Genomic DNA, 25,715 nt, shown 5'->3' with positions numbered 1-25,715 from the left:
TCAATCCTTTGGCACTCAGCCTTCTTTATGGTCCAACTCTCACATCCACACATGACTACTGGAAAGACTTTGACTATGTGGACCTGTGTTGGCAAATTAACATCTCTCCTTTCTAATATGCTAAGTTGGTCATAGCTTTTCATCCAAGGAGCAAGCATCTTTTAATTTAAAGTCTGCAGTCACCATCTGCATTGATTTTGGAGCCCAAGAAAATAAAGTCTGTCACCGTTTCCATTGTTTCCCCATCTATTTGCCATGAAGTGATGGGACCGGATACCATGAACTCGTTTTCTGAATGCTGAGTTTTTTCTAGCTTTTTCACTCTCCTCTTTTACCTTCATCAAGAGGCTCTTTAGTTCTTCTTCACTTTCTGCCTTAAGGGTGGTGTCATCTGCATCTCTGAGGTTATTGATATTTCTCCCTTTGACCCTGATTCCAGCTCGTGCTTCATCCAGCCCGGCATTTTGCATGATGTACTTTGCATATAAATTAAATAAGCAGGGTGACAATATACAGCCTTGATGTACTCCTTTCCCTATTTGAAACCAGTCCATTGTTCCATGTGTGGCTTTAACTGTTGCTTCTTGACCTGCATACAGGTTTTGCAGGAGGCAAAGGTGATAAGGAGGTAAGGTGATCTGGTATTCCCATCTCTAAGAATTTCCCAAGTTTGTTGTGATCCACACAGTCAAAGGCTTTAACGTGGTCAATGAAGCATATGTTTTCCTGGATTCTCTTACTTTTTCTATGACCCAATGAATGTTGGCAATTTGATCTCAGTCTTTTCCTAATCAGCAATTAAATGATGTAAATGGATTAAACTCTCCAATCAAAACACAGAGATATGCAGAATAGATAAAAACACTTGATCCCATAGGTCTCATCTACAAGAGACTCACTTGAGATCCAAAGACAGAAACAGAAGGAAAGCGAAAGGACATAAAAATATATTACATACAAATAATAACCAAAAGAGAGCAGGGGTGGCCATACTAATGGCAGGAAAAACAGACTTAAATTAAGAAAAAGTTAATACAGACAAGCTGCTGCTGCATCGCTTCAGTCATGTCCGACTCTGTGCGACCCCATAGACAGCAGCCCACCAGGCTTCACCGTCCCTGGGATTCGCCAGGCAAGAACAGTGGAGTGGGTTGCAATTTCCTTCTCCAAGGCATGAAAGTGAAAAGTGAAAGTGAAGTCGCTAAGTCGTGTCCTACTCAGCGACCCCATGGACTGCAGCCTACCAGGCTCCTCCATCCATGGGATTTTCCAGGCAAGAGTACTGGAGTGAGCTGCCACTGCCTTCTCTGAATACAGATAAGAAAAGACTTTATATGTTAATAAAACCCTCAACATAACTATACAATATATAATTATCATCAAAATATATGAAGCAAAACCTAAGAACTGAAGGGAGAGAAATAGTTCTATAATAACAGTCAGAGACTTAAATATCCCACTCAGAATAGTGAATAAATGACAGAAGAAATTTAAATAAGGAAGTACATACAGCAGCTGAACAACAAAATTAACCAATTAGATTTAACAGACGGGTATGGAACATTCACTGTGTGTGTGTGTTCAGTCGTGTCAGACTCTTTGCGACCCCATGGACTGTAGCCCGCCCAGGCTTCTCTTGTCCATGGAATTTTTCAGGGAAGAATACTAGAATGGGCTGACATTTTCCTCATCCAGGGGATCTTCACCACCCAGGAATCAACACTACTTATCTCGTGTCTCCTGCACTGTCAGGTAGATTCTTTACCACTAGTGCCACCTGGAAAGCTCATGGAACATTCTACCCAACAACAAATACACATTACCAAGTGCCTATGGGACATTTTCCATACTTCAGGCAACAAATAAAGTCTCCATAGATTTTTAAAGGTATCATACAAAGTATCTTCTCTGACAGCAACAGGATGGAGTTAGAAATCACTAACAAAACTGAAAAATTCACAAAACTGTGAAAACTGAGTAACACTTTTAAACAACCAAGGGATCAAAAAAGAACTGAGAAGGGAAATGAGAAACATTCAGAGACAAATGAGAACAAAAACACAACATACAAAGACTTAAGGGCCACAGCAAAAGCAGTGCAATGAGGGAAACTGTATCTAGAAAAGATGACATTAAAACACAAGAAAGATCTCAAAGCAACACCCTAACTGCAACTAAGACCTGATGCAATCAAGTAAATAAATATTAAAAATTCAACATCCTTCCCTGAAGAAACCCTCTTTTTTAACAGAATAGGAACAGAATGAAATTACCTTCACATAATAAATGCCATATATGTAAAACCCACAGAATACGTCATATTCAATGGTGAAAGATTGAACACTTTTTCTCTTAAGATCAGGAACAAGACAAAGATGTCTGCTTTCACCACTTTTATTCAACATTATTGGAAGTTTCAGCCAGAGCAATTAATTAAACAAGAAACATAAAAGGCATCCAAGTTGGAAAGGAAAAAGTAAAATTATGTTTGAGGAGAATACACTCTTATATGCAGGAAATCCTAGTCTCCACAAAAAATGCTGTTAGAGCTAATTAATGAATTCAGCAAAGCCAGCAGATACCAAGCCAACACACCCAAATCAGCTGCATTCATATACACAATGAACAATTTGAAAAGGAAATTACAAAAACAATCCCATGTATAACAACATCAGAAAGAATAAAATACTTAGGAATTAATCAAGAAAAGACTTGTAAATGAAAACTACAAAACACTGCTGAAAAAAAATTAAAGATAACATAAATAAATGTAAACACATCCCATGTTCATGAATTTGAAGACTTCATATTATTAAAATGTTAATGCTATTCAAAATTATCCAATGCAATCCCTATTAAAACCCCAATGACTTTTTGTAGAAACAGAATAACCTGTCCTAAAATTAATATGGAATCTCAAGTGACCTGAACAGTCAAAACAATTTTGACAAAGATCAACAAAACAGGACTCAACATTTCCTGATTTGAAAACTTACTACAAAGATATGGTAACCAAAACGGTGCAGTATTGGCATAAAGACAGACATACAGACTGAAAAGAAGGTCTGGAAATAAACCCTTGCAGACATGGGCAAATGACTTTTAACAACAAAGCCAAGACTACTGAATATGGCAAAGAACAGTCTTCGATAAATGGTGCTTGGAGAACTGGACATCCACTTGCAAAAGAATCAAGTTGGACTCTCACCCAATGCCATTTTACTCAAAGTGGATCAACAAACAAAATATAAAACCCGAAACCATGAAACTTAATAGAAAACATAGGACAAACTTTTCACAACACTGGATCTGGCAATGATTTCTTGAATACGACTTCACAGGCACAAGTAACAAATAAGATTTCATGAAAATGTAAAAACTCTGTACATCGAAACACACTATCCTACAGAGTAAAAAGTCAACACAAAGAATGGAAGAAAATATTTGCACATCAACATTCAATAAGGACTTAACATCCAGAATACAGAGAGAATGCCTATAACTCAACAAGAAATCAAACCACTCAATGTAAAAGTGGGAAAGGGCATGAACAGATACTTCTACAAAGAAGATATAGAAATGACCGATAAGCACATGAAAATATGCTAAACATCACTAATCACAAGAGAATGCAAACCAAAATTACTATGAGACACCACCTTACACCCATTAGGATGGCTACTATCAAAAAAAGAAGAGAAAAGTGTTGGTGAGGGTGTGGAGAAATTGGAACCCTTAGGCTACTAGGAGATGATGGAAAACAGTATAGCCTCTGTGGAAAATAGTATGGCAATTAAAAAAACAAATTACTGTGTAATCGAGCAATTACACCTCTTGGTATATACCCCAAAAGAGTTGAAAGCAAGATCTCAAAGAAATACTTGTACACCTATGTTCATTCACAACAGCATTACTCACAAAGGAAAAGTGTGTAAGCAATCCAAGTACCGATCTGATGGACGAATGGATACGCAAAATGTGCCACGTGTGTACAACGGAGTATATTATTCAGCCTGAAAAAGGAAGGAATCTGCTATATGCTACAACATGGATAGACCTTGAGGACATTATCCTAAATGAAATAGGCAAGTCACAAAAAAGACAAAGACATGTATGATTCCACATATCTGAGGTTGGTCAAAACCATAAAGACAAAGTATAATGGTGGCTGGCAACAACTAGGGGAAGGAAGCATGGGGAATTACTGCTCAAAGTATAGAGTTTCAGTTTTACAAGATGAAGAGTTAGGCTGATAAATGGTGGTGACTTTTGCTAAACTATGTGAATGTATCTAGTATCACTGAACTGTACACCCAAAAATATTTTAGATGGTAAATTTTATTTTTTGCCACAATAAACAAAATCCTAGATGCTATCAACATTGAATGTGGGAACAGAATTTAACATAACAATTTTTTTCTTTTGGCCACGCTGCACAGCATGTGGGATCTTAGTTCCCTGACCAGTGATTGAATCTGCACCCTCTGCAGTGGGAGTGGAGAGTCTTAACCACTAGACCACCAGGGAAGGCTCAGAAGTCCACCTTTTAAAAAGACATGACCCAGGTGAGTTTGGGGGAAAACAGATTTAAGTGTATGTATGGCTGAGTCCCTCTGCTGCCCACCTGAAACTATCACAGCATTGTTAATCAGCTATGTGTGTCCATATTAAGTCACTTCAGTTGTATATGACTCTGTGTGACACTATGGATTGTAGCCTGCCAGGCTCCTCCGCTCATGGGATCCTCCAGGCAAGAATACTGGAGAGGGTTGCCATGCTCTCCTCCAGGCAATCTTCCCAACCCAGAGACCGAATCCTGTCTTCTGCATTAACAGGTGGATTCTTTTACAAAATAAAAAGCTTAATAAAAAAAAGTACATGAACACAGCAATGCTCTCATGACTGCATGCTATATATATACACACCATCATAATCATATACTACCAGCATTTAATAAGTGCAGTTACAGGCATTATTATAGGCATTCAATACACATATCTTATTCAAGTGTCACAAAAATCTTATAAATGTGTACTGTGTCAAGAAAACTTAACCTTTAAGGTTAGAGCAAGTCAGTAGCAATGCCAGGATTTATTCTCAAGGAAACTGCATCCAGAATCTGCATTTTACTTTGTGTAGATTTATTATGAAATGGGCAAACTGAATATGCTTTTTTTTTCAAAACTATAACCTCCCCACTTAGAGAATATACATGTTTATTATTTATACCACCACAATTTGTAACAGCCAAGAATGATCCTGCTCCATCTGATAGAGCCAAATAGACAACAGAACATGTGAGCAGCTTTTCAGAAATGAAAACCAAGTCACTCTTAAATAAGGGTAGGATTTTTCAAGGCAAAGAACATTCAATTAAGCACCAGAACAGCATTCCTGCCATGATTTCATCCAAGTCAGCAATTTTAATCATACAACATATAGAAACACACCAGACAGTATAAATGAAAAGAACTCTGGGCACGGTTCTAGAGACCTTTTTGGGTTGATACCACAGCATATATGCTACATATATTCTTTTAACTACACAAAGTATTTTTTAATATAAACAAAAACTTTTGCATCTCCACATAGTCATGGATTCAGCTTGTCGTTCCACCCCGTGACTATGTGGAAATGCAAATGTCCAAGAGGAACCAAGGATCACGAAGGACAAAGACAGAGCACTTTACAACCAAGTATCAAAATCGACAAGAAAGCTGTGGTGACTAAGACATGAGGACAGATAAACAATGGAAGAGAAAAGTCTCCAGAAACGGATGTGCACATATAATACAGACACTTGACTTATGTGAGAAAGGCGACAGCAGTACAGTGAAAAGAGATTTTTTTTTTTCCCCCCAACGTGGTACTGGGTCAACTGGCTATCTATGCAGAAGAAAATGAACCGTGACCTTCCACCTGAAATTATGTACAATATGAAATCTCAGACGGGTTGCAAATGTTAAGACTGAAAGGTAAAACAGTAAGTTTTTTCAAATGAAATGCACAATATCTTCATGACTTTGGAATAAGAAAACAATTCTCAAACAGTACACAACAAAGCATCAGCCCTAACTGTAAAGTTGATAAACTGCACTCCATAAATTAAATTATGTTATTAAAAAATACCAATTAAGAGTATAAAGACAAGACACAGGTTTGTAGAAAAGATTTTTCATTATATATATCAGACAAAGAATTCATAATGTAGAATATATAAAAGAATAAACAGAAAATAGCTATAGCTAAACAGGAAAAAGGCAGGTAATTCTAAAGAAATATTAGTGTTTAAGACTTGAAGAGGTACTTCAGGAAACAGGATATGTGAAGGTCAACAAACATTATGAAAAGATGCTCAAGTTTGTAAGTCATCAGGGAAACGAAATTTAAAACCACAACAGAGATGCCACTACATACTCACCAAAATAGTCAAAGGGAAAAAAAAACAATATCAAATCTTGGTGAGGATGTAGAACTAACCCAAACCATCTGACAGTGAGTGTCACAAGTGTAAACTGGTGCAACTGCTGTGATAAACTGGCAACATCCATTAATGCTGAAATCACAGATACTCTACCCTCCCAAGATACACTCAATAGCAGTAAGTTCACCAAAACACAGGTTCAGAATAGCACTATTCAGAATAGCCTTAAATGTCTTAACAGTAGAATAAGCCGGAATGTATTCACACAACAGAATACAGTACAGCAATGGGAACAAACGATCCAAAACCACTGGCTGTGACACGGGTGAATCTCACAGCTGAAGAGTACACATCTATGGTTCTATGTATGTAAGTTCAGAAACAGGCAGAACTGACATATGCGTTTAAAGGTCAGCACAGTGGTTTACCTTCACTAGTTAAGAGACTGTAGGGCGGACAGGGCTTCTGGTCTATTCAGTATGGGAAAACACTAAATTTGTATATTTATCCTAGTAAAAGTATCAGACTTTTATGTATATAACGCACATACTTTTCTGTATATAGTGTTATACTCAGACTAAAGTTAAAAATTTAACTGTTAAAGCCATATATTAAAGGTTTCAGAAAAAAAAAAATTTATTTTATGGGAAGTAAGACTTCCCAAGAGTAATTTCAACTGTCTCCTGTTAGCTGGGACTGAATATATTAAAATTTATTTCAGAACAGCTTTTCAGATAATGTAGTGATGATACTCTCAGAATAAAAAAGGAAACCATCTCAGTCAGAAACAATATATCCGGCTACAATTATACACTTCTTTGGTCCTAAATTGAAAGTTGGCAGCTCATCTAGATCTGCATTGCTGGTTACCTGCCTGTGTTCAGCTGGAGACAGTGTGAGCTCTTCACTTATGATGTGTACTTTTCTGTATGTGTATAACATTATAATAAAAAATATCAACCAGCGAGCGTTTCAGTCCCACACCTTACTTGCTGTGAACTACTTTAACTTATCTATTCCTCTTCTGAGCTTTCAATCTATTTTAACTAGTCTCTGAGTGGTCTCATCTCTGTGAGTTAATATGAAACTTCTCCCTTCAGACACTGCCTCAGGCCCATCCCATAGTTAAGAAGCCCCTTAATGTCATCTTAACAATTTTCACACTTGACAGACACTTAACAATAACTCAGTTCATTTATGTTTCAATCACATGTCCATTTACAGCCCATTTCCTTCCTTCCTCAGAATTTTAAAGGACTAGGCGGGGAGTGGGGAAGGGACCCTGAGGCACCCTCTCTGAGGAGCTGCCCGGATGAGGAGTCCAGCTCTGGCCTAACCTCCCAGCCCCACCCCAACCCTGCCCACAACAAGGGTCCTGGCACAGTACCAGTCAGAAAACTCAAGCTTCCCGCAACGTCTCCTAAACCAGAGGCAGTCGCGTTTCCCTGTGCATCGACTGGTGAGCGTTCGGACAGCACCGCCCCCCCCCACCACGCCCCGCATCACCCCCTCAAGTTCTCTCTCACCTCTACTCAGTCAGGATGCCCTGCATGCTGCCCCGCCAGCAGTCTTCTGAGACAGCCCAGGGAAAGGCTGCGGTGAGGTCTGTGGAAGAGGAACAGCTCTGTGGCCTCTTTGGAAGCCCTCAGTGAGGTATCTGGCTCCTACTCTTGGGGACTGTCACTGTACCACAGGTCATCTAACGCATCTTTGACCTCAGCTTTGGACCCCAATGTCAATCCTGAATCAACAACTAACCTACTCAATATCCAAGTACACTGAAGTAACTTTTTCTTCTTCAAGGCTTGTTTCAAACGCTGCTTCATCCAGACAGTGTTTCTTCACTCCCTAACCAACACAGTCTCTCCCTCCTTGGACCTTGTCACAGCACTTTTCCAATAACACCTTAACAGCTGAATTGCAAAGTTCTGATACAACTCTCACTGCATTCTATATACAGTGAAATTCTGTCACAGCTAACACAAGCCTTCTAAGTGATAAATCAAACATTTGCTCAAATGAAAAAAAAACAGCATATAACGATTGCAAAGTTAAGTGTACCTATAAGAAGCAAGTTACACAATTAAATGTACCTATGCAAAATCCAAATATCAATGCTGAAACACTGTGCCAAGATATACTCTTTTTTAACAAGTTGTTCTTATTATAAAACATGCCTGTTACAGAAGAATCAGTGGTAAAAAGCACACGGGAAAAAAAATTACCCATTACACCTTCACTGTTATATTTACGTCTTGTCATTTCAGTCTTTCTATGCATATATACCGGAGAAGGCAATGGCAAGCCACTCCAGTACTCTTGCCTAGAAAATCCCATGGACAGAGGAGCCTGGTAGGCTGCAGTCCATGGGGTCGCTAAGAGTCAGACATGACTGAGCGACTTCACTTTCACTTTTTACTTTCACACATTGGAGAAGGAACTGGCAACCCACTCCAGTGTTCTTGCCTGGAGATTCCCAGGGATGGGGGAGCCTGGTGGGCTGCCGTCTATGGGGTCGCACAGAGTCGGACACGACTGAAGTGACTTAGCAGCAGCAGCATGCATATATACATCCCTGAGACCACACTGTTTTGTACTTTGCTTTTTCACTTCAGGTACTGTGACTATCTACAGCATTAAGTAATCTACTACAAACATTAATAACTGCAGGACATTCCACTGTACGGCTACTTTAGCTTTTGTTGTCACCAAATTGCCCCTAGTTATAACACTGTTATAACCAATCTTGCTCTTGGGTTTCTATAATGCTGATGAGCTACTTAGGTAACAAGATTACTTCTGACCAGAAGCTACAAATTCAAGTTAAAGTGCTTCATGGAAAATACACACCCAGGTTTACTTGCGCATTAACCACAAGATGGGTTTTTCCCTGCTGCGGAAGCCTGGGAATGCTGCTCTCTGCTCCAGGCCAGCAGCCCTGCCTCACCTCTCATGATCCAGAGCCCACACCCCGAACCAGCATCTCAGGCAGGGACAATGAGAGAGCTGACCACACAGCAGGGGCTAGGTATGTGCAAAGGGCACAGAACACCAGCTATCTTGACCAGAACCTCTCCTACAATTCCGGGAGGTCCCTTCAAGCTGCAGCACTGCTTCCTTACTGAGCACCCCCACCAGCCCCGACCAAGGAAAGCCCTGTGAGGCATCTGGGGCAGGCACCAGCTACAGCTGGAAAAAACTATCTACTTTGTCTCACTGCCCAAGGTCAACCTTACAACCCAGGTTTCCCTTATTTCTTCCAGGTACTCTTCCCATTGCACTTCTTGAACCTATGCCCTGAGAAAGCCCCCTGTAGAGCTCAAGAAGTCTACACCTTATAATTTGGCCAGTCAGTGACCAGAGCCTGGGTCTTACCACTGAGGCCACTGGGTGCCCTGGCCAACTGTGAACATGCACACCTCAAAGCTCCTGTCTTACTGACCAGGAGTCCTTCCCCTTACTCAGGTCAACTACCTAGCATTAGCTGAAAAACGCTCTGCTATAAACCATAAACGTTCCATCCAGCATGTCTGAAGCAATCCAGTGAGATTTAAGTCACTGTTGACCGTCATTCCTATTGGAATATAATTTATGCAACTTTCTGAAAAGAGAAAAACACACACACAGAACCAGGCAGGTTCTCTGAATCTTTCACTTGACATAAACTAAATAAAGAATAAGAGTTAGCTCATGGCTTACTCCAATTAACAGGAAACATTACACGTATACTTTTTTGGAAGTCAGAAGAGACAAGACCCACCCGTATCCCTCAGTTCTCATTTTCTTCTCTCACTTTTCTCCCAGCACAATTTAATAAATAAATTCTATGGGGCCATCTCCTTCCTAATAAACTTCCCCCTTAAACACTTACTTTATGTTCACACACTTTTGCATTTTTGTGGGAATTATTTCCAAGGCAAAGTTAAAGATAAATCAATGAATTTACAACTAAAGAAACAGCAATTACCAATCCTTGCTCTGAGAATCCTTAATTTTACCAAATATTTTCAAGGTCCATTTAAAAAATTAAAAACACGTTTGCTTTCATCTAAAGTAAGTCAAACAAAGAACAGTCCAACAACATTCCTATAATATGTTGCAATTCCCACAAAAAGATTATGAAACACTGTTGAGACATCTGAACCTCCTTGAGAAGAACTGTCTTCAGAAGACTCTGCCCTCTCCCTCCACTGTTCTGTGGAACACCCTAAATATCAGGAAAACCAAATGCTTGTTGACTTGCACGCATTTTAAAAGCAATTAAAATATCCAAGAGCTGCATCATTTAGTACAGTAGCCGCTAGTCACATGTGACTGAGCCCTTGAAATGTAGCTAATTCAAACTGAGCTATATTGTAAATGTAAGATATACATTGGATTTTAAGTCGTAACACTAACAAAAGAATCTCTCATTAACAGTTTTTATAGTGATTATACATTGACACACTATTTTGACTATGTTGGGTTACATCAAGTATTAATCACTTTTTAAAACGTTTCCAATGTAACTATAAGAAAATCTACCATAACATGTAACTCATAATCATATACATAAATAGTCTTGTCACCTCTGACCTATTTTTTTTCATGTAATCGTCTTGTGAAAATACTATAATCAAAGGATGTCTTCATCCCACTGGGGACCTAATCCACAAGGCAAAATATGAAAGGGGTGAAGTGTTACCTGAGATTCAAGGTCACTCACAGACTTCACAAGGAAGCGGCCTAGAAACAGCTATGCGTGCATGTCTAGCACATCCAAGTTTTCAAATCTAAGTCACCTGGCAAATGATCATGAATTCCTCGATTTACGGGTGTAGTGCAGACTCTACTGAAATCCAGAGAATTATCCAATATGGCATTTATCCTTCGAAAGATATTGGCATTTCTACACGTGGAGAGTGCAGGTGCTTCCTGGTTGTCCCAGCAATCTTTTATCCTTCCCGCTTCTTCTTCCTAGACACAGAAAAAAAGTGTTTAGGTCTTCTATTCTCCCTGTTGATAGAGACTTCACACCTCCTTTCCTTTAGCCCAATACAAGTTAGATAAAGTAACAAAAACTTGAGTTTCTTGCCTGTATACTAACATACTTAACTCTCAGCAAGGTACCCTGGGAGAACAGGGAAAAACACTGACGTGTAAGATGTAAGAACCTTCTAACATAATGGGACTCATATAGAAGTAGAACGGCAGCAACAGGAGCTTTAAGAACCAGACACACCTGGTTCAAATTCTGAGTTTACCTATACAGTAGGTTACGTAGCAATAAAAGAATGAAGTACTGATGCATACTACAATATGGGCAAACCCCAAAAACATAAGGTGAAAGAAGCCAGTCACACAAGACCACATACTATATGAGCCCAATTATATGAAATGTACAGAATAGGTAATCTAAAGTAGATTGGCTGCCTTCAACTGGGGAGGCGGGGAGGGGGTTAGTCAGTTGCGTCTAAAGGGTACAAGGTTTCTTTTTTTCAAGTGATGAAAATATTCTAAAATTAGATCAAGGTGAGGGTTGCAAAATTCCATAAATATACTAAAGAGCAAAGAATTGTACTTTGAAAAGTGAACCTTACAATTATGTAAATTATATATTAATACAGTTGTTTCAAAGGTTTGATTCTGCCGTTTATTGGCAGTTACTAGTCTCTGTGCAACAGGCCCCACTTGTGAAATGGGGAAGGGTACCTACCAACCTTTCGATGGGAGTCGGACACGACTGAGCGACTGAAGTGAACTGATACAGTACTTAGCATGGTGTTGGCATATGGCAGCTGCTATTTTTACATTTTAAGACATACCTACAGGGAAAGACTTGGGCAGGATCAAGAGTGGTACAAAAGCCACCCAAAGGGAATTGTTTGAATAACTGATACAATCGATGTGGTCCCTGAAAGTGCACAGAGCTCACATAAGACATCACTGAATGAAAAACGGACTCCCAGGCACATAAAAGTGAACTGAAAAGAGAGTGACTTTGGGGTGTTCTCCATCTCAGTCAGTAAGACCACCATCCTCCAGGTGCCTGCGACAGAAATCTGAGGTGCCATTCTTCTCTGTTCAATCTGCCTCACTCACGACATCCAATATGGAAGCAAAGAAATACTGGCTGACACACTGAATCTTCTAAAGGGAGTCCGATTCATCGCTTCTATCATTCCCAATTACCTTGGGGAATGTAGAAAAACAAACAAATAACAAAAAAACGTCCAAGTAATGAAACTAGCAGGGCTTCCCTGGTGGCTCAGTGGTAAAGAATCTGCCTGCAATACAGAAGATGCAGGTTCTATTCCTGGGCCGGGAAGATCCTCTGGAGTAGGAAATGGCAACTCATTCCACTCCAGTATTCTTGCCTGGACAGAGGAGCCTGGCAGGCTACCATCCACGGGGCCGCAAGGTGTTGGACACAACCTAGCTACTAACAAACAACAACAAAAGAAACTAGAACCTAAGACCCTGTAGCTGAACATGTCAAAATAAAATTTTTAAAGCCTGGTGTTACTCTGTGTAACTTACTGAAATCCAGGTGTAAGCATGAGAATGACCAGAAATATTTAAGACTTTATAAAGTCTGCAGCATGGTCTTAAAGGGACAAATCTGAATTCCACATCATTTTCAAGCTCTTGAAAGACTGGTTGGTATTCTTTGGAAACTGTGAAAATAACCAGAACACAGTTGTGTTTCCCAAGCCCTCCAGGGAGGTGCCATTGAGATGGTTAAATCCACTGACACAGGCTGTTTTCACAACTGCAGATTTCTAAGATTAATATTCAACTTCACTAAGGCAACTTCACAAAGGCTAAGATATAAGGATTTATAACCAATCTGCATACCTTAAGGCTACATGCTTCATTCATTCACTGTCTAACATCCATTAACCAACTGCCTGCTATCCATAGCAGGATTCTAAGGATAGGCAGATTAGAACGAGGAAAAAAAAAGATCAAGTCCAGCAACATCCACTGGGGAACAGACGTATCGCTCTCCCCACATGTACAACAGGGATGAAAGTAACAATACTATCTCAGAGGGCTTTTGTAAATTAACACACATAAAGTGGTTCACACAGTACCTGGCTCTCAGCAGTGTTATTATGATACCAAGTGGTTAGAAGCCACCACAAGGATCAACTATTCCTTTGAAGACCCCAGGCCCTTCCATGCCTAATTTCTGTAATCATTTGATTTCAAAAGCTTAAGTAGGAACCTCCTTGGTGGTCCAGTGATTAAGAATTTACACTTCCACTGCAGTGAGTAAGGGTTTGATCCCTGGTAAGGGAACTAAGATCCTGCATGCCACCCGCATGGTGTAAATAAAAATTTTTAAACTTAATTAAAAAAGACACGATAAGGAAAAAAAGATCAAACTGCCCCAAAGATGAACCTACCACAGAATACAGTGATCCTTTTAAATTCTCCAGTTACATAATTCTTAGTTTCTCATTTTTTAAACAGAAACCTTTTATCCATCCCTACCCTTAACAGGCCCATTACTCTGGATATTCTATCTTAGCTCTGCTCAATTTATAGGTCTGAGTTCATATCCATGTTTTACCATAAACAAAAATGAGTATTTTCCCTTGATTTTCTACTAATGCCTGATAAAATTTCACTGTTATTTGTGACATTTTTGCCATGAAGTGAGATCACCTTCAGCTTTTTTTGAACTTTGTCTTTCACTATAGACAGGAAAGCAAGCTTTAAAGACATATTACAGACTCAAAAGAGAATACAAACCTTAATACTACTGAGAATCATGGATCAATAGGAAGGATTACTTGGCAGGGCTAGAAAAGAAAAACAGTAATTCTCTATCTTCACACCTAAAGCAACCAGAGAAAGGAATACAAAACCCAAAGTGAGCAGAAGTAAAGAAAACATTTAGATTAGAGTATAAATAAATGAAATAGAGACAAAGAAAATAAACATTGATAAACCTTTAGCCAGACTTATCAAAAAAAAAAAAAGGGAGGATTCAAATCAGTAAAATTAGAAACGAAAAAGGGGAAGTTACAGCTAACACCACAGATATACAAGCAATCATAATAGACTACTACAAGCAACAATATACCAATAAAATTGACAACCTAGAAGAACTCGACAAATTCTTAGAAAGGTATAACCTCCCAAGACTGAACCAGGAAGAAACAAAATATGAACAGATCAATCACAAGTATTGAAATTGAAACAATTATTAAAAACTTTTCAACAAACAAAAGTTGAGGACCAGATGGCTTCACAGGTAAATTCTATCAAACATTTAGAGAAAAGCTAACACCTGCCTTTCTGAAACTCTTCCATGAAACTGCAGAGGAAGGAACACTCCCAAGCTCATTCACTATCACCCTAATACCAAAATAGACAAAGGTATCACAAAAAAGAAAAATTACAAACCGGTAGCACTGATGAACATAGGTGCAAAAAGCCTTGACAGAATACTATCAAAATGAATTCAACAACACATTAAAAGGATCATACAGCATGATCAAGTGGAATTTGTCCCTGAGATACAAAGATTTTTCAATATCTGTAAATCACTGTGAAATATATCAACAAACTGAAGAATAAAAACCATGTGATCATTTCAACAGATGTAGCAAAATTCAACATGAATTTATGATAAAAACTTTCCAGAAAGTGGGCTTAGAGGGAACCTACCTCAATTTAATAAAGGCCATATATGACCAACTCACAGCAAACATCATTCTCAATGGTGAAAAACTGAAAGCATTTCCTTTAAGATCAGGAACAAGACAAAGATGTCCACTCTTGCCACTATTATTCAACAAAGTTTTGTAAGTCCTAGCCATGGCAGTCACAGAAGAAAAAGAAATAAAAACAATCCGAATTGGAAAAGAAGCAAAACTGTTCCTCTTTGCAGATGATATGATATTATACATAGAAAATCCTAAAGATGATACCAGAACACTACTCGATCTCATCAATAAATCTGGTAAAGTTGCAGGATATAGAATTAATGCACAGAAACATACTGCATTCCCATACACTAACAAGATAAGAGACATCAAGGAAACAATCCTATTTACCACTGCATCAAAAAGAGTAAAATACCAAAGAACAGACCTGCCTAAGGAGACAAAAGATCTGTACTCTGAAGACGATAACATATGGACGGAAGAAATCAAAGATGACACAAACAGAAATCAAAGATGACACAAATGTGGGGAGATACACCACATTTTTGGACTGGAAGAATACTGTCAAAATAACTATACTACCCAAAGCAATTACCCAAAGCAATCTATAGACTCATTGCAACCCCCATTAAACTACCAATGGCATTTTTCACAGAATGAGAACAAAAAGTTTTTAAATGTGTATGGAAACACAAAAGATCCCAAAGCAATCTTAGGAAAAATGGAGCTGGAAGAACTGGGCTCCCTGACTACAAAGCTACAGTAATCAAGACAGCATGATACTGGCACAAGAACAGAAATATAGTTAAAAGGAGCAGAATATAGACAAAAGCCCAGAGATAAACCCACACACCTATGGTCACCTAATCTATGACAAAGGAGGCAAGAATACATAATGGAGAAAAAACAGCCACTTCAATAAGTGGTGCTGGGAAAACTGGACAGCTACATGTAAAAGAATGAAATTAAAACACTTGACACCATACACAAAGACAAACTCAAAATGGATTAAAGACCTAATATAAGGCCAGAAACCATAAAACTCTTAAAGGAAAACACAGGCAGAACACTGACATAAATTGCAGCAAGATTCTCTTTGACCCATCTCCTAGAGAAATGGAAATAAAAACAAAAATAAACAAATGGGATCAACTTAAAAGCTTCTGCAGAGCAAAGGGAACTATAAACAAGATGAAAAGACAACCCTAAGAATGGGAGAAAATATTTGCAAACAAAGAAAAATAAGGCATTAATTTCCAAAATATACAAACAGCCCATGCAGCTCAATATCAAAACAACCCAATAGAAAAATGGGGGAAGTATCTAAATAGACATTTCTTCAAGAAGACATACAGATGGTTAAAAAGCACATGAAAAGATGCTCAACATCAATAATTATTAGAGAAATACAAATCAAAACAATATACAATGAGGTATCACCCCACACCAGTCAGGATGGCCATCAGTCAAAAGATCTACAAATAATAAATGCTAGAGAGTGAGTGTGTGGAGAAAAGACAACCCTTCTACACTGTTGGAGAGAATGTAAACTGCTACAACCACTATGAAGAATAGTATGGAAACGCCTTAAAAAACCAAAAATAGAGCTACCATATGATTCAGCAATCCCTCTCTAGACATACATCCAGAGAAAATCTTAATTCAAAAACACACATACACCCCAATGTTCACTGCAGCACTATTCACAATAGCCAGGACATGGAAGCAACCTAAATGTCCATCAACAGAAGAACGGGTAAAGAAGATGTGGTACACATATACAATGGAGTATTGACTCAGCCATAAAAAGAATGAAATACTGCCATTTGCAGCAACATGGATGGATCCAGATTGTCATACTGAGACAAGTAAGATAGAGGAAGACGTATATCACATGATATCGCTTATATGTGAAATGTTAAAAAACAGAGGGAGGGGTACCAATGTTGTTAAACAGAGACTGAGTTACAAATGTAGGAAACAAACTTATGGTTACCTGGAAGTGATTGTGGAAGGGATAAACTGGGAGACTGGGATTGTCATATACACACTACTATATGTAAATAGATAACTAATAAGGGCTTCCTGTATGGCAAAGAACTCAATACTCTGTAATGACAAATATGGGAAAAGAATCTAAAAAACACACAACATTGCAAATCAACTATACCCCAAGAAAAATTTTTTAAAAACAGTAATTCTTACTGGTACTAGCTAAAAATGGCCTCATGATAAAACTACTAGTTATATTTACTTATATCGGAAAAAAAAATGGTTCACTAGGAATTTCTACTAATAGAAGCTATTTTACGGCAGGTCACAGTTTTCTCCTCTTCAACAGAAAAGGGCTGACAGACTCATCATGATAACAGTGGCTTTCTCTAGCAATAATCCTCAACTAGAAGGAGGGATGGCAGAGAGCCTACAATCTGAAAAAAAGCATTTCCCTTTTCCACAAAGAAAGAATCCTCCTCCAAACTGTGAATTACGATTTTGAAAAGCAGAAAGCAAGCCCCTGGAACACAAACACTGAGTTTACCGCTTCAGTATCTTCTCTAGCTTCCACTGTCTCAGGTACAAAAGTGGAGTGCTACCTATTTGGATATTTTGTGATAATGAGAAATATATAAAGTGCCTGAAAATGCTCAATAACTTATTAGAGACAAATGTCCCCCAACTCCATCACTCTTATTCAGAAGTATTCTTTCAAGTTATCCTAGTCAAGTTCACCAAGAAGCCTACAGCACATAATTGAAGGATTTTTGCCTTTGTGGCTTGAAACTACTACTCATAATACTTTAAAATCTGAACCCTCACCATGCAGTTATGCTTTCCTGTTTAAGAATAAGATCCCAAAATGTTATACCTATTTGTATGCTATACAAATCTAGACTTGCCCTATTTGGAAACCCCCAAGCCTTGCTTTCACATACCATATAAACCCACAATCAACATGGTGATGGAATAGCCATTATTTTAGGTCAAAATCCTGGTTTGGGAATATTTGTCATAAATGAATGCCAACTTTACCATCCCTGGTTTCTTTTTATTATCTTTAATTAACAACAAAAAATATCTACACTGCAGACCACTTCAAGACTATTACTGTTAATCACCTGTTATGGAGTCTTCAAAAGCCAGGTGAAAGATTTACAGAAGACTGACTGAATGGCACACAGTTTATCTCCTGATGGAGGTTTTAGCATGGGGTTCCATAGACAGGAATCCACCACTGCCCCTAACAAAATTGTTCATCCTAAAAATTTTGCTGAGAATAAAATTTTCTAATTAATCACATATTTTTTAGTTAAAAGCCCTGGTCTTTAAGTCTCTTTAACAAACGGGTTTGATAAAACTGGACAGCCTCATGTAAAAAAATTAAACTAGATATCATCCTTTAACACCATACACAAAAATAAAGCTCAAAATGGATTAAAGACCTAAATGTGAGACCAGACACTATAAAACTTCTACTAGAGGAAAACATAGGCAGAACACTCTCGGACATAAAATCAAAACAGTATCTTTTTTTACTGTCTCTCAGAATAATGAAAACAAAAACAAAAATAAGCAAATGGGACCTACTATAATCTTTTGCACAACAAAGGAAACAATAAACAAAACAAAAAACAACCCACAGATTGGGAGAAAATACTTGCAAATGATGTGACTGACAAAAGATTAGTCTCCAAAACTTACAAACAGCTCAAGATGCTTAACATCATCAAAGCAAACAACCTAATCAAAATATGGGCAGAAGACCTAAACAGACATTTCTCCAAAGAAGAGATACAGATGGCCAAGAGGCACATGAAAAGATGTTCAACATCATTCATTATTAGAGAAATGCAGATCAAAACTACAATGACATAGCAGCTCACACCAGTCAGAATGACTGTCATCAAAAAATCCATAAACAATAAATGTTGGAGAGGGTGTGAAGAGAAGGGAGCCCTCCTAACACGGTTGGTGAGAATGTAAACTGATACAGTCACTATGGAACAGTATAGTTTTTTAAGGTTTTTTAAGATTCCTTAAAAAACTAAGAGTAGAGCAACTACATTACCCTGTAATCCCTCTCTTGCGCATATATCCGGAGAAAAACATGATCCAAAAGGAAACATGCTCCCAATGTTCACTGCAGCACTATTTTCAACAGCCAAGACATGGAAACAACTTAAATGTCCATTAACAGAGGAATGGATAAAGATGATGTGGTACAGGGACATCCCTGGAGGTCCAGTGGTTAAGAATCTGCCTTGAAATGAAGGGGACACCAGTTCAATCCCCGGTCCAGGAAGATTCCACATGCTGCAGAGCATCTGGGCCTGTGCTCCACCACTGCTGAGCCTGAGTGCCTAGAGCCTATGCGCCGTAACGAGAGAGAAGCCACCACACTGAGAAGTCCATGCCCTGAACAAAGAGTAGCCCCACGTGCCACAACTAGAGAAAGCCACCATGCAGCAATGAAGACCCATCACAGCCAAAAAGTAAAATGATTTAAGACGTGGTACATATATACAATGAAATATTACTCAACCATTAAAAAGAATGAAATAATGCCATTTGCAACAACACGGATGGATGCAGACGCTGTCACACTGAGTGAAGCATCTGAGAGGGAGAAATATCATGTGACATCCCTTATATGTGGAATCCAAAAGGAAACGATACAGACGAACTTCCTTACAGAACAGGAAGAGACTCAAGACTCAGAGAATGAACTTAAATGGTTGCTAAGTGTTTGGGACTGACGTGTACACACTGCCATATTTAAAATGATAACCAACAAGGACCTACAGTATAGCACAGGGAACTCTGTTCAATGTTATGTCGCAGCCTGGATGGGAGGGGAGTTTTGGGAAGAATGGATACATGTATGTGTATGGCCAAGTCCCTTCGCTGTTCACCTGAAACTATCACAACATTGTTAACTGGCTACACCCCAATACAAAATAAAAAGTTAAAGAAGAATAAAAGCACTGGTCTTCAACTTTAACTTATTATACAGCAGGAGAAAGTAATATACTTAGCCCCAAAACACTGGTTCTGACAGGTAGTTTGGCAATCTGATTTTAGTTTTCAGTAAGTAATGATAAAGCTGAATAAAACCTCTTCAGCACCTACACTCAGTATTTTAAGGATGTCATCTACAACAATTTGAACAACACTTACATGACTACCCACTCAGAAAAGTGTCACTCAGACCAAGATCAAGAAATGTCAACTTCCTCTGAGGAACTGATATATCTTTACATTCATTCTTTTGGGAAAAAGTAAATCTAGCCAAGTTCCCATGTTTGCTTTTGTCACTGGTCACTTGAAGCCAGTTTTGGTTGAATTTCAATATGACTAGACAATTGTTAAGAAATGCTTCTCTAACTTTCTCTTTGGCTCTTGTCCATTCTTAACTGAACTTTCACCTCAAGTCTTCTGTCCAAGAATGTAAGGAATATAAATGTATTAGCTTGATCCAAATGAAACTGTCAATATCCTTCCTTTTCTGACCAACAAAATAACAGTTTCACCTAGTTCAATATTTCACAAATACTAAAAAACCTGCTATATCAGATGTGGAAACTACTGAGATAAATAAAACATAATCTGGGCCCTGGGGAGAACTAGATAAGTGGGAGAGAAGAACAAAACTCAGCTAGGTAAGTGGGAATGAAGACAAGTTTGTACAAAATATTGCAGAATAGAGGAGTATATTAAGGTATCTGGAATTGTTTGACAACTCAGACTTTTACATTGAAGAATAATGAAAAAGTAGAATTTTAATAAGCAAGTCTGAGAAAGAACATAACAGGCAGAAAACAAGCACAGAATAGAGACAGAACACAGTAAATTCAAGGAAAAGAAAGGCAGGCCAGACTGGGCAGGAAGGCTTGCTGGGAATGAAGGAGAAACGGCAGCAGATCCTTACCTGCAGAAAGAGAAACTGAATCCATCCAGAAAGAGAAAGTGAACCCATCGCCAGACACAAGACTCAAAGACCACCTCCTCTTCATTAATTATCTCACTTCCCTCTCTCTCCTCCACTGGTTCGTTTCCATCAGTCTGTTAAGTATGCCCAAGGCTCTCTCATCTTAAAAAAAAAAACAAAAACACATCTTCCTTGACTTAAACACTCTCTTAAACCACTGTTTTCTTCCTTTTGCTGTACTATCTAGAAAATACTTCTATTTCTTAATCTCTTGTTCATCCTTCCTCTCAACCCACAATACCCTGCCAGCATGTCCCTCTCCCGCTTCAAAAGACACCACACAACTGTGCTTAATCACTTGAGCTGCCAAACCCAACCCATACTTCAAACCTGTTTTACCTGGCATCTCTGGGTATCTGACCCTCAGCTACTCTCTACTCATTTAATTCAGGAACCACTTTCTCCTCCTGGTTCTCCCTTTCCTTTACTGATTATCCTTCAGTTCTTACAGGATGCATTTAATGCCCAATATTCCTTTTGCTCTATAAATTCAGTCTGAAAAATAAAATACTACAATTTCAAGGACAGACTTATGAGAACACTAAGGAAATATTTAATAGCAAAACTGCTCAAGATACACAGAATACACGGTCACTATAATTGTAGCTCCTGTCACATCTATCAAACTGTTTGCTGTATGCACTGTCAGCACTGCATTTGATAAACTGTAGGATCTTTGGATGTAGGATCTATGGAGAAGGAAATGGCAACCCACTCCAGTGTTCTTGCCTGGAGAACCCCAGGGACGGGGGAGCCTGGTGGGCTTCCGTCTATGGGGTCACACAGAGTCGGACACGACTGAAGTGACTTAGAAGCAGCAGGATCTTTCAAGGCCTTTATCAAAGCAGAGACCAACACAGTATCTGCTAAGTTTGCAGGCACTCAGTACAGGAAAGGCAAACCCATATCATACTCCTTTCACAGGTATTTTTACCACCTCCATCAAAACCTCTATAAGTTGTAATTTCTTTATTAAATGATAAGACAAGATCAAAATCATTATTCACTCATCAATTCTTTTCACTGTCAAAGCTCCCGGCCAACTCATTTCAGGATTTGCAATTTTAAGCTTGGAGCAGAGACAATTCCATGTGAACGAAAAACAAGGAACCCATGAACAATATGACCTGATGCCTAGGGACCCAGAAATTACAATTACTGATTTCATTCTCACACACCTGGAGCCATTCTGGGGACAGAGGATAAAAAAGACAACCCCAGCTCCTAAGAAATTAGTCTAGTTTGTAAGCCTGGGCTTCCCAGGTGGCGCTAGTCATAAAGAACCTGCCTGCCAATGCATGAGATACAAGAAACGTGGGTCTGATCCCCGGTTCAGAAAGATCCCTTGGAGGAGGGCACAGCAACACACTCCAGTAGTCATGCCTGGAGAATCCCATGGACAGAGGAGCCTGGCGGGCTACGATCCATAGGGTTGCAAAGAATCAGACATGACTGAACTGATTTACCATGCACATAAGCCTAATAATACATACATGTAACAACTACAAGAGTAGTAGATAGGTAGGTAAAAATTCAGACTTAAATTGAAGAAAGCAGGGAAAACCACTAGACCATACAGGTATGAACTAAACCAAATCCCTTACGATTATATGGTGGAAGTGACAGATTCAAGGGATTAGATCTGATAGGTAGAGTGCCTGAAGAGCTATGGATGGAGGTTCATAACACTGTACAGGAGGTGGTGATCAAAACCATTCCCAAGAAGAAGAAATGCAAAAAGGCAAAATGGTTGTCTGAGGAGGCCTTACAAATGGCTGAGAAAAGAAGAGAAGTAAAAGGCAAAGGAGAAAAGGAAAGATATACCCATGTAAATGCAGAGTTCCAAAGAACAGCAAGGAGAGATAAAAAAAAAAAAAGCATTCCAAAGTGATCAATGCAAAGAAATAGAGGAAAATAATAAAATGAGAAAGGCTAAAGATCTCTTCAAGAAAATTAGAGACACCAAGGGAACATTTCATGCAAAGATGGGCACAATAAAGGAAAGAAATGGTATGGACCTAACAGAAGCAGAAGATATTAAGCAGAGATGGCAAGCATACACAGAACTATACAAAAAAGGTCTTAATGACCCAGATGATCACAGTGGTGTGCCCACTCACCTAGAACCAGACATCGTGGAATGCAAAGTCAAGTGGGCCTTAGGAAGCATCACTACAAACAAAGCTAGTGGAGGTGATAGAATTCCAGTAGAGCTATTTCAAATCCTAAAAGATGATGCTGTGAAAGTGCTGCACTCAAAATGCCAGCAAATCTGGAAAACTCAGCAGGGGCCACAGGACTGGAAAAGTTTTCAATCCAATCCCAAAGAAAGGCAACATCAGCAAATGTTCAAACTACTGCACAACTGCACTCATCTTACATGCTAGCAAAGTAATGCTCAAAGCCAGGCTTCAACCGTACATGAACCATGAACTTCCAGATGTCCAAGCTGGATTTAGAAAAGGCCAAGGAACCAGAGATCAAATTGCCAATGTCTGTTGGATCACAGAAAAAGCAAGAAAATTCCAGAAAAACATCTACTTCTGCTTCACTGACTATCCTAAAGTTTTTGACTGTGTGGATCAAAACAAAACTGTAGGAAATTCTTGAAGAGATGGGAATACCAGACCACCTTACCTGTCTCCTGAGAAATCTGTATGCAGGTCAAGAAGCAACAGTTAGAAACAAACATGGAACGACGGACTGGTTCCAAATTGGGAAAAGAGTACGTCAAGGCTGTATTTTGTCACCCTACTTATTTAACTTATTTGCAGAGTACATCATGTGAAATGCCAGGCTGGATGAAGCACAAGTGGGAATCAAGATCGCAGGGAGAAATAACAACAATCTCAGATATGCAGATGACACCACCCTTATGGCAGAAAGCAAAGAAAAACTAAAGAGCCTCTTGATAAAAGTGAAACAGAAGAGTGCAAAAGCTGGCTTAAAACTCAACATTCAGAAAAATAAGATCATGGCATCCAGCCCCATCACTTCATGGCAAACAGATGGGGAAACAATGCAAATAGTGACAGACTTTATTTTCTTGGGCTCCCAAAATCACTGCAGATGGTGAGTGCAGCCATAAAATTAAAAGACACTTGTTCCTTGGAAGAAAAGCTATGACCAACCTAGACAGCATATTAAAAAGCAGAGATATTCCTTTGCTGACAAAGGTCTGTTTAGTCAAAGCTTATGGTTTTTCCAGTAGTCATTATCGATGTGAGAGATGGACCATAAAGAAAGCTGAGTGCCGAAGAATTGATGCCTTTTAACTGTGGTGTTGGAGAGACTCTTGAGAGTCCCTTGCACTGCAAGGAGATCAAACCTGTCAATCTTAAAGGAAATCAATTCCGAATGTTCACCGGAAGGACTGATGATGACACTGAAGCTCCAATCCTTTGGCCACCTGATGCAAAGAACTGACTCACTGGAAAAGACCCTGATGCTGGGAAGATTGAAAGCAGGAGAAGGGGACGACAGGGGATGAGATGGTTGGATGGCATCACCGACTTGATGGACACAAATTTGAGCAATTTCCGGGAGTTGGTGATGGACAAGGAAGTCTGGTGTGCTGCAGTCCATGGGGTCGCACAGAGTCGGACACAACTGAGCGACTGAACTGAACTAGATGAAAAGATTTTGTCAAACAGGCATATTGAGGATGGGGAGGGCATTCAAGACAGAGTTAACACATACAAAGGCCAGAACTACTCTTAGGTGACTGGAAGTACATGACTGCTAAAATTTTAAATTCAAGGACACTACCCCCAACCCAGCAATGGCACGCAGTCTCCTATACATGAGAGAAATGAATACATATTGATGATACAAGAATACACACAAGAACAGTCACAACAGTTTTAGTCATTACACTCAAAATCTGAAAAGAAACAAAAACTGATGCCGGTCACGTTATGGTCCCCAAGACCACCCCCAGGTTCAGTGACTTAGGAGGACGACTCACAGGACTCAGCATTTAGGTGTACTCAGCATGTATGAGGAAGGCTTACTACGGCTGGAGAAAAAAAGAGTAAAACCAAAGGGAAGTAGCACGTGGGGCAAAGCCTGGGATACCAGGTGCAAATTTCCAAGGGTCTTCCTCCCCAAGGGCATCACGCAGGACACACTTAATTCCCCGGCAACTTGCTGTGACAACACATTTCAGTGTTGCCAACAAAAGAAGCACAGCGCCTGGGGATTTTACTGAGGGCTGGTCACAGAGGCAGCCTGTGTCTGTAATGTACCAAAATTCCAGACTCCAAGAGGAAAGCATATATTCAACACAAACCATAGTCCCTCTGCAGTTTAGGCACACTAAATCGTTCTAACCAGTTCTTGAAACAGTGAGAAATTAAAAATGTAAGTTTCCAGACACTAGTCAAATGACAGCCATGAAGCCTGCTGCATTAACTCTTTTTAGCACATCCATAAGCTTAAGTACAGATAAGCCGTTCACATCTGTAACATGCACTAGATGGATAATTACTCACATCTCTAATGTACTTACTACACAGGAAAAACAACTGCATGACATCTCACAGAAACCTCACAGATACTAAATTAATTGGGGGTAAAAGCTTAACACAAGAGTACATGCTACATGATTTCATTTATAAGAAATTAAAAAACAGCCAAAATCAAC

General features: G+C 39.1%; 1 protein-coding gene across 3 annotated transcripts in view; it reads right to left on the bottom strand.

Annotated features, from left to right (window-relative positions):
- The window catches only part of CPEB1 (cytoplasmic polyadenylation element binding protein 1), a 114,619-nt gene that overhangs the window by 74,693 nt on the left and 14,211 nt on the right, over positions 1-25,715 (bottom strand). For 2 of the 3 annotated variants that reach the window (XM_088829602.1, XM_055417889.2), the window contains exon 2: positions 11,206-11,380. In XM_088829602.1, coding sequence (XP_088685728.1) covers positions 11,206-11,380 — 175 coding nt within the window. Of the gene's footprint in view, positions 1-11,108; positions 11,381-25,715 lie in introns of those variants that run through there. The other variant, XM_088829603.1, reaches the window with a different exon arrangement.

This window comes from Moschus berezovskii, chromosome 21 (genome assembly GCF_049115385.1).
Source record: "Moschus berezovskii isolate FMDL1 chromosome 21, NW_MosBer_1.0, whole genome shotgun sequence".
NCBI lineage: Eukaryota > Metazoa > Chordata > Mammalia > Artiodactyla > Moschidae > Moschus > Moschus berezovskii.
The sequence above is the reverse complement of the archived record's forward strand: the minus strand, read 5'-3'. Positions and strand labels throughout refer to the sequence as shown.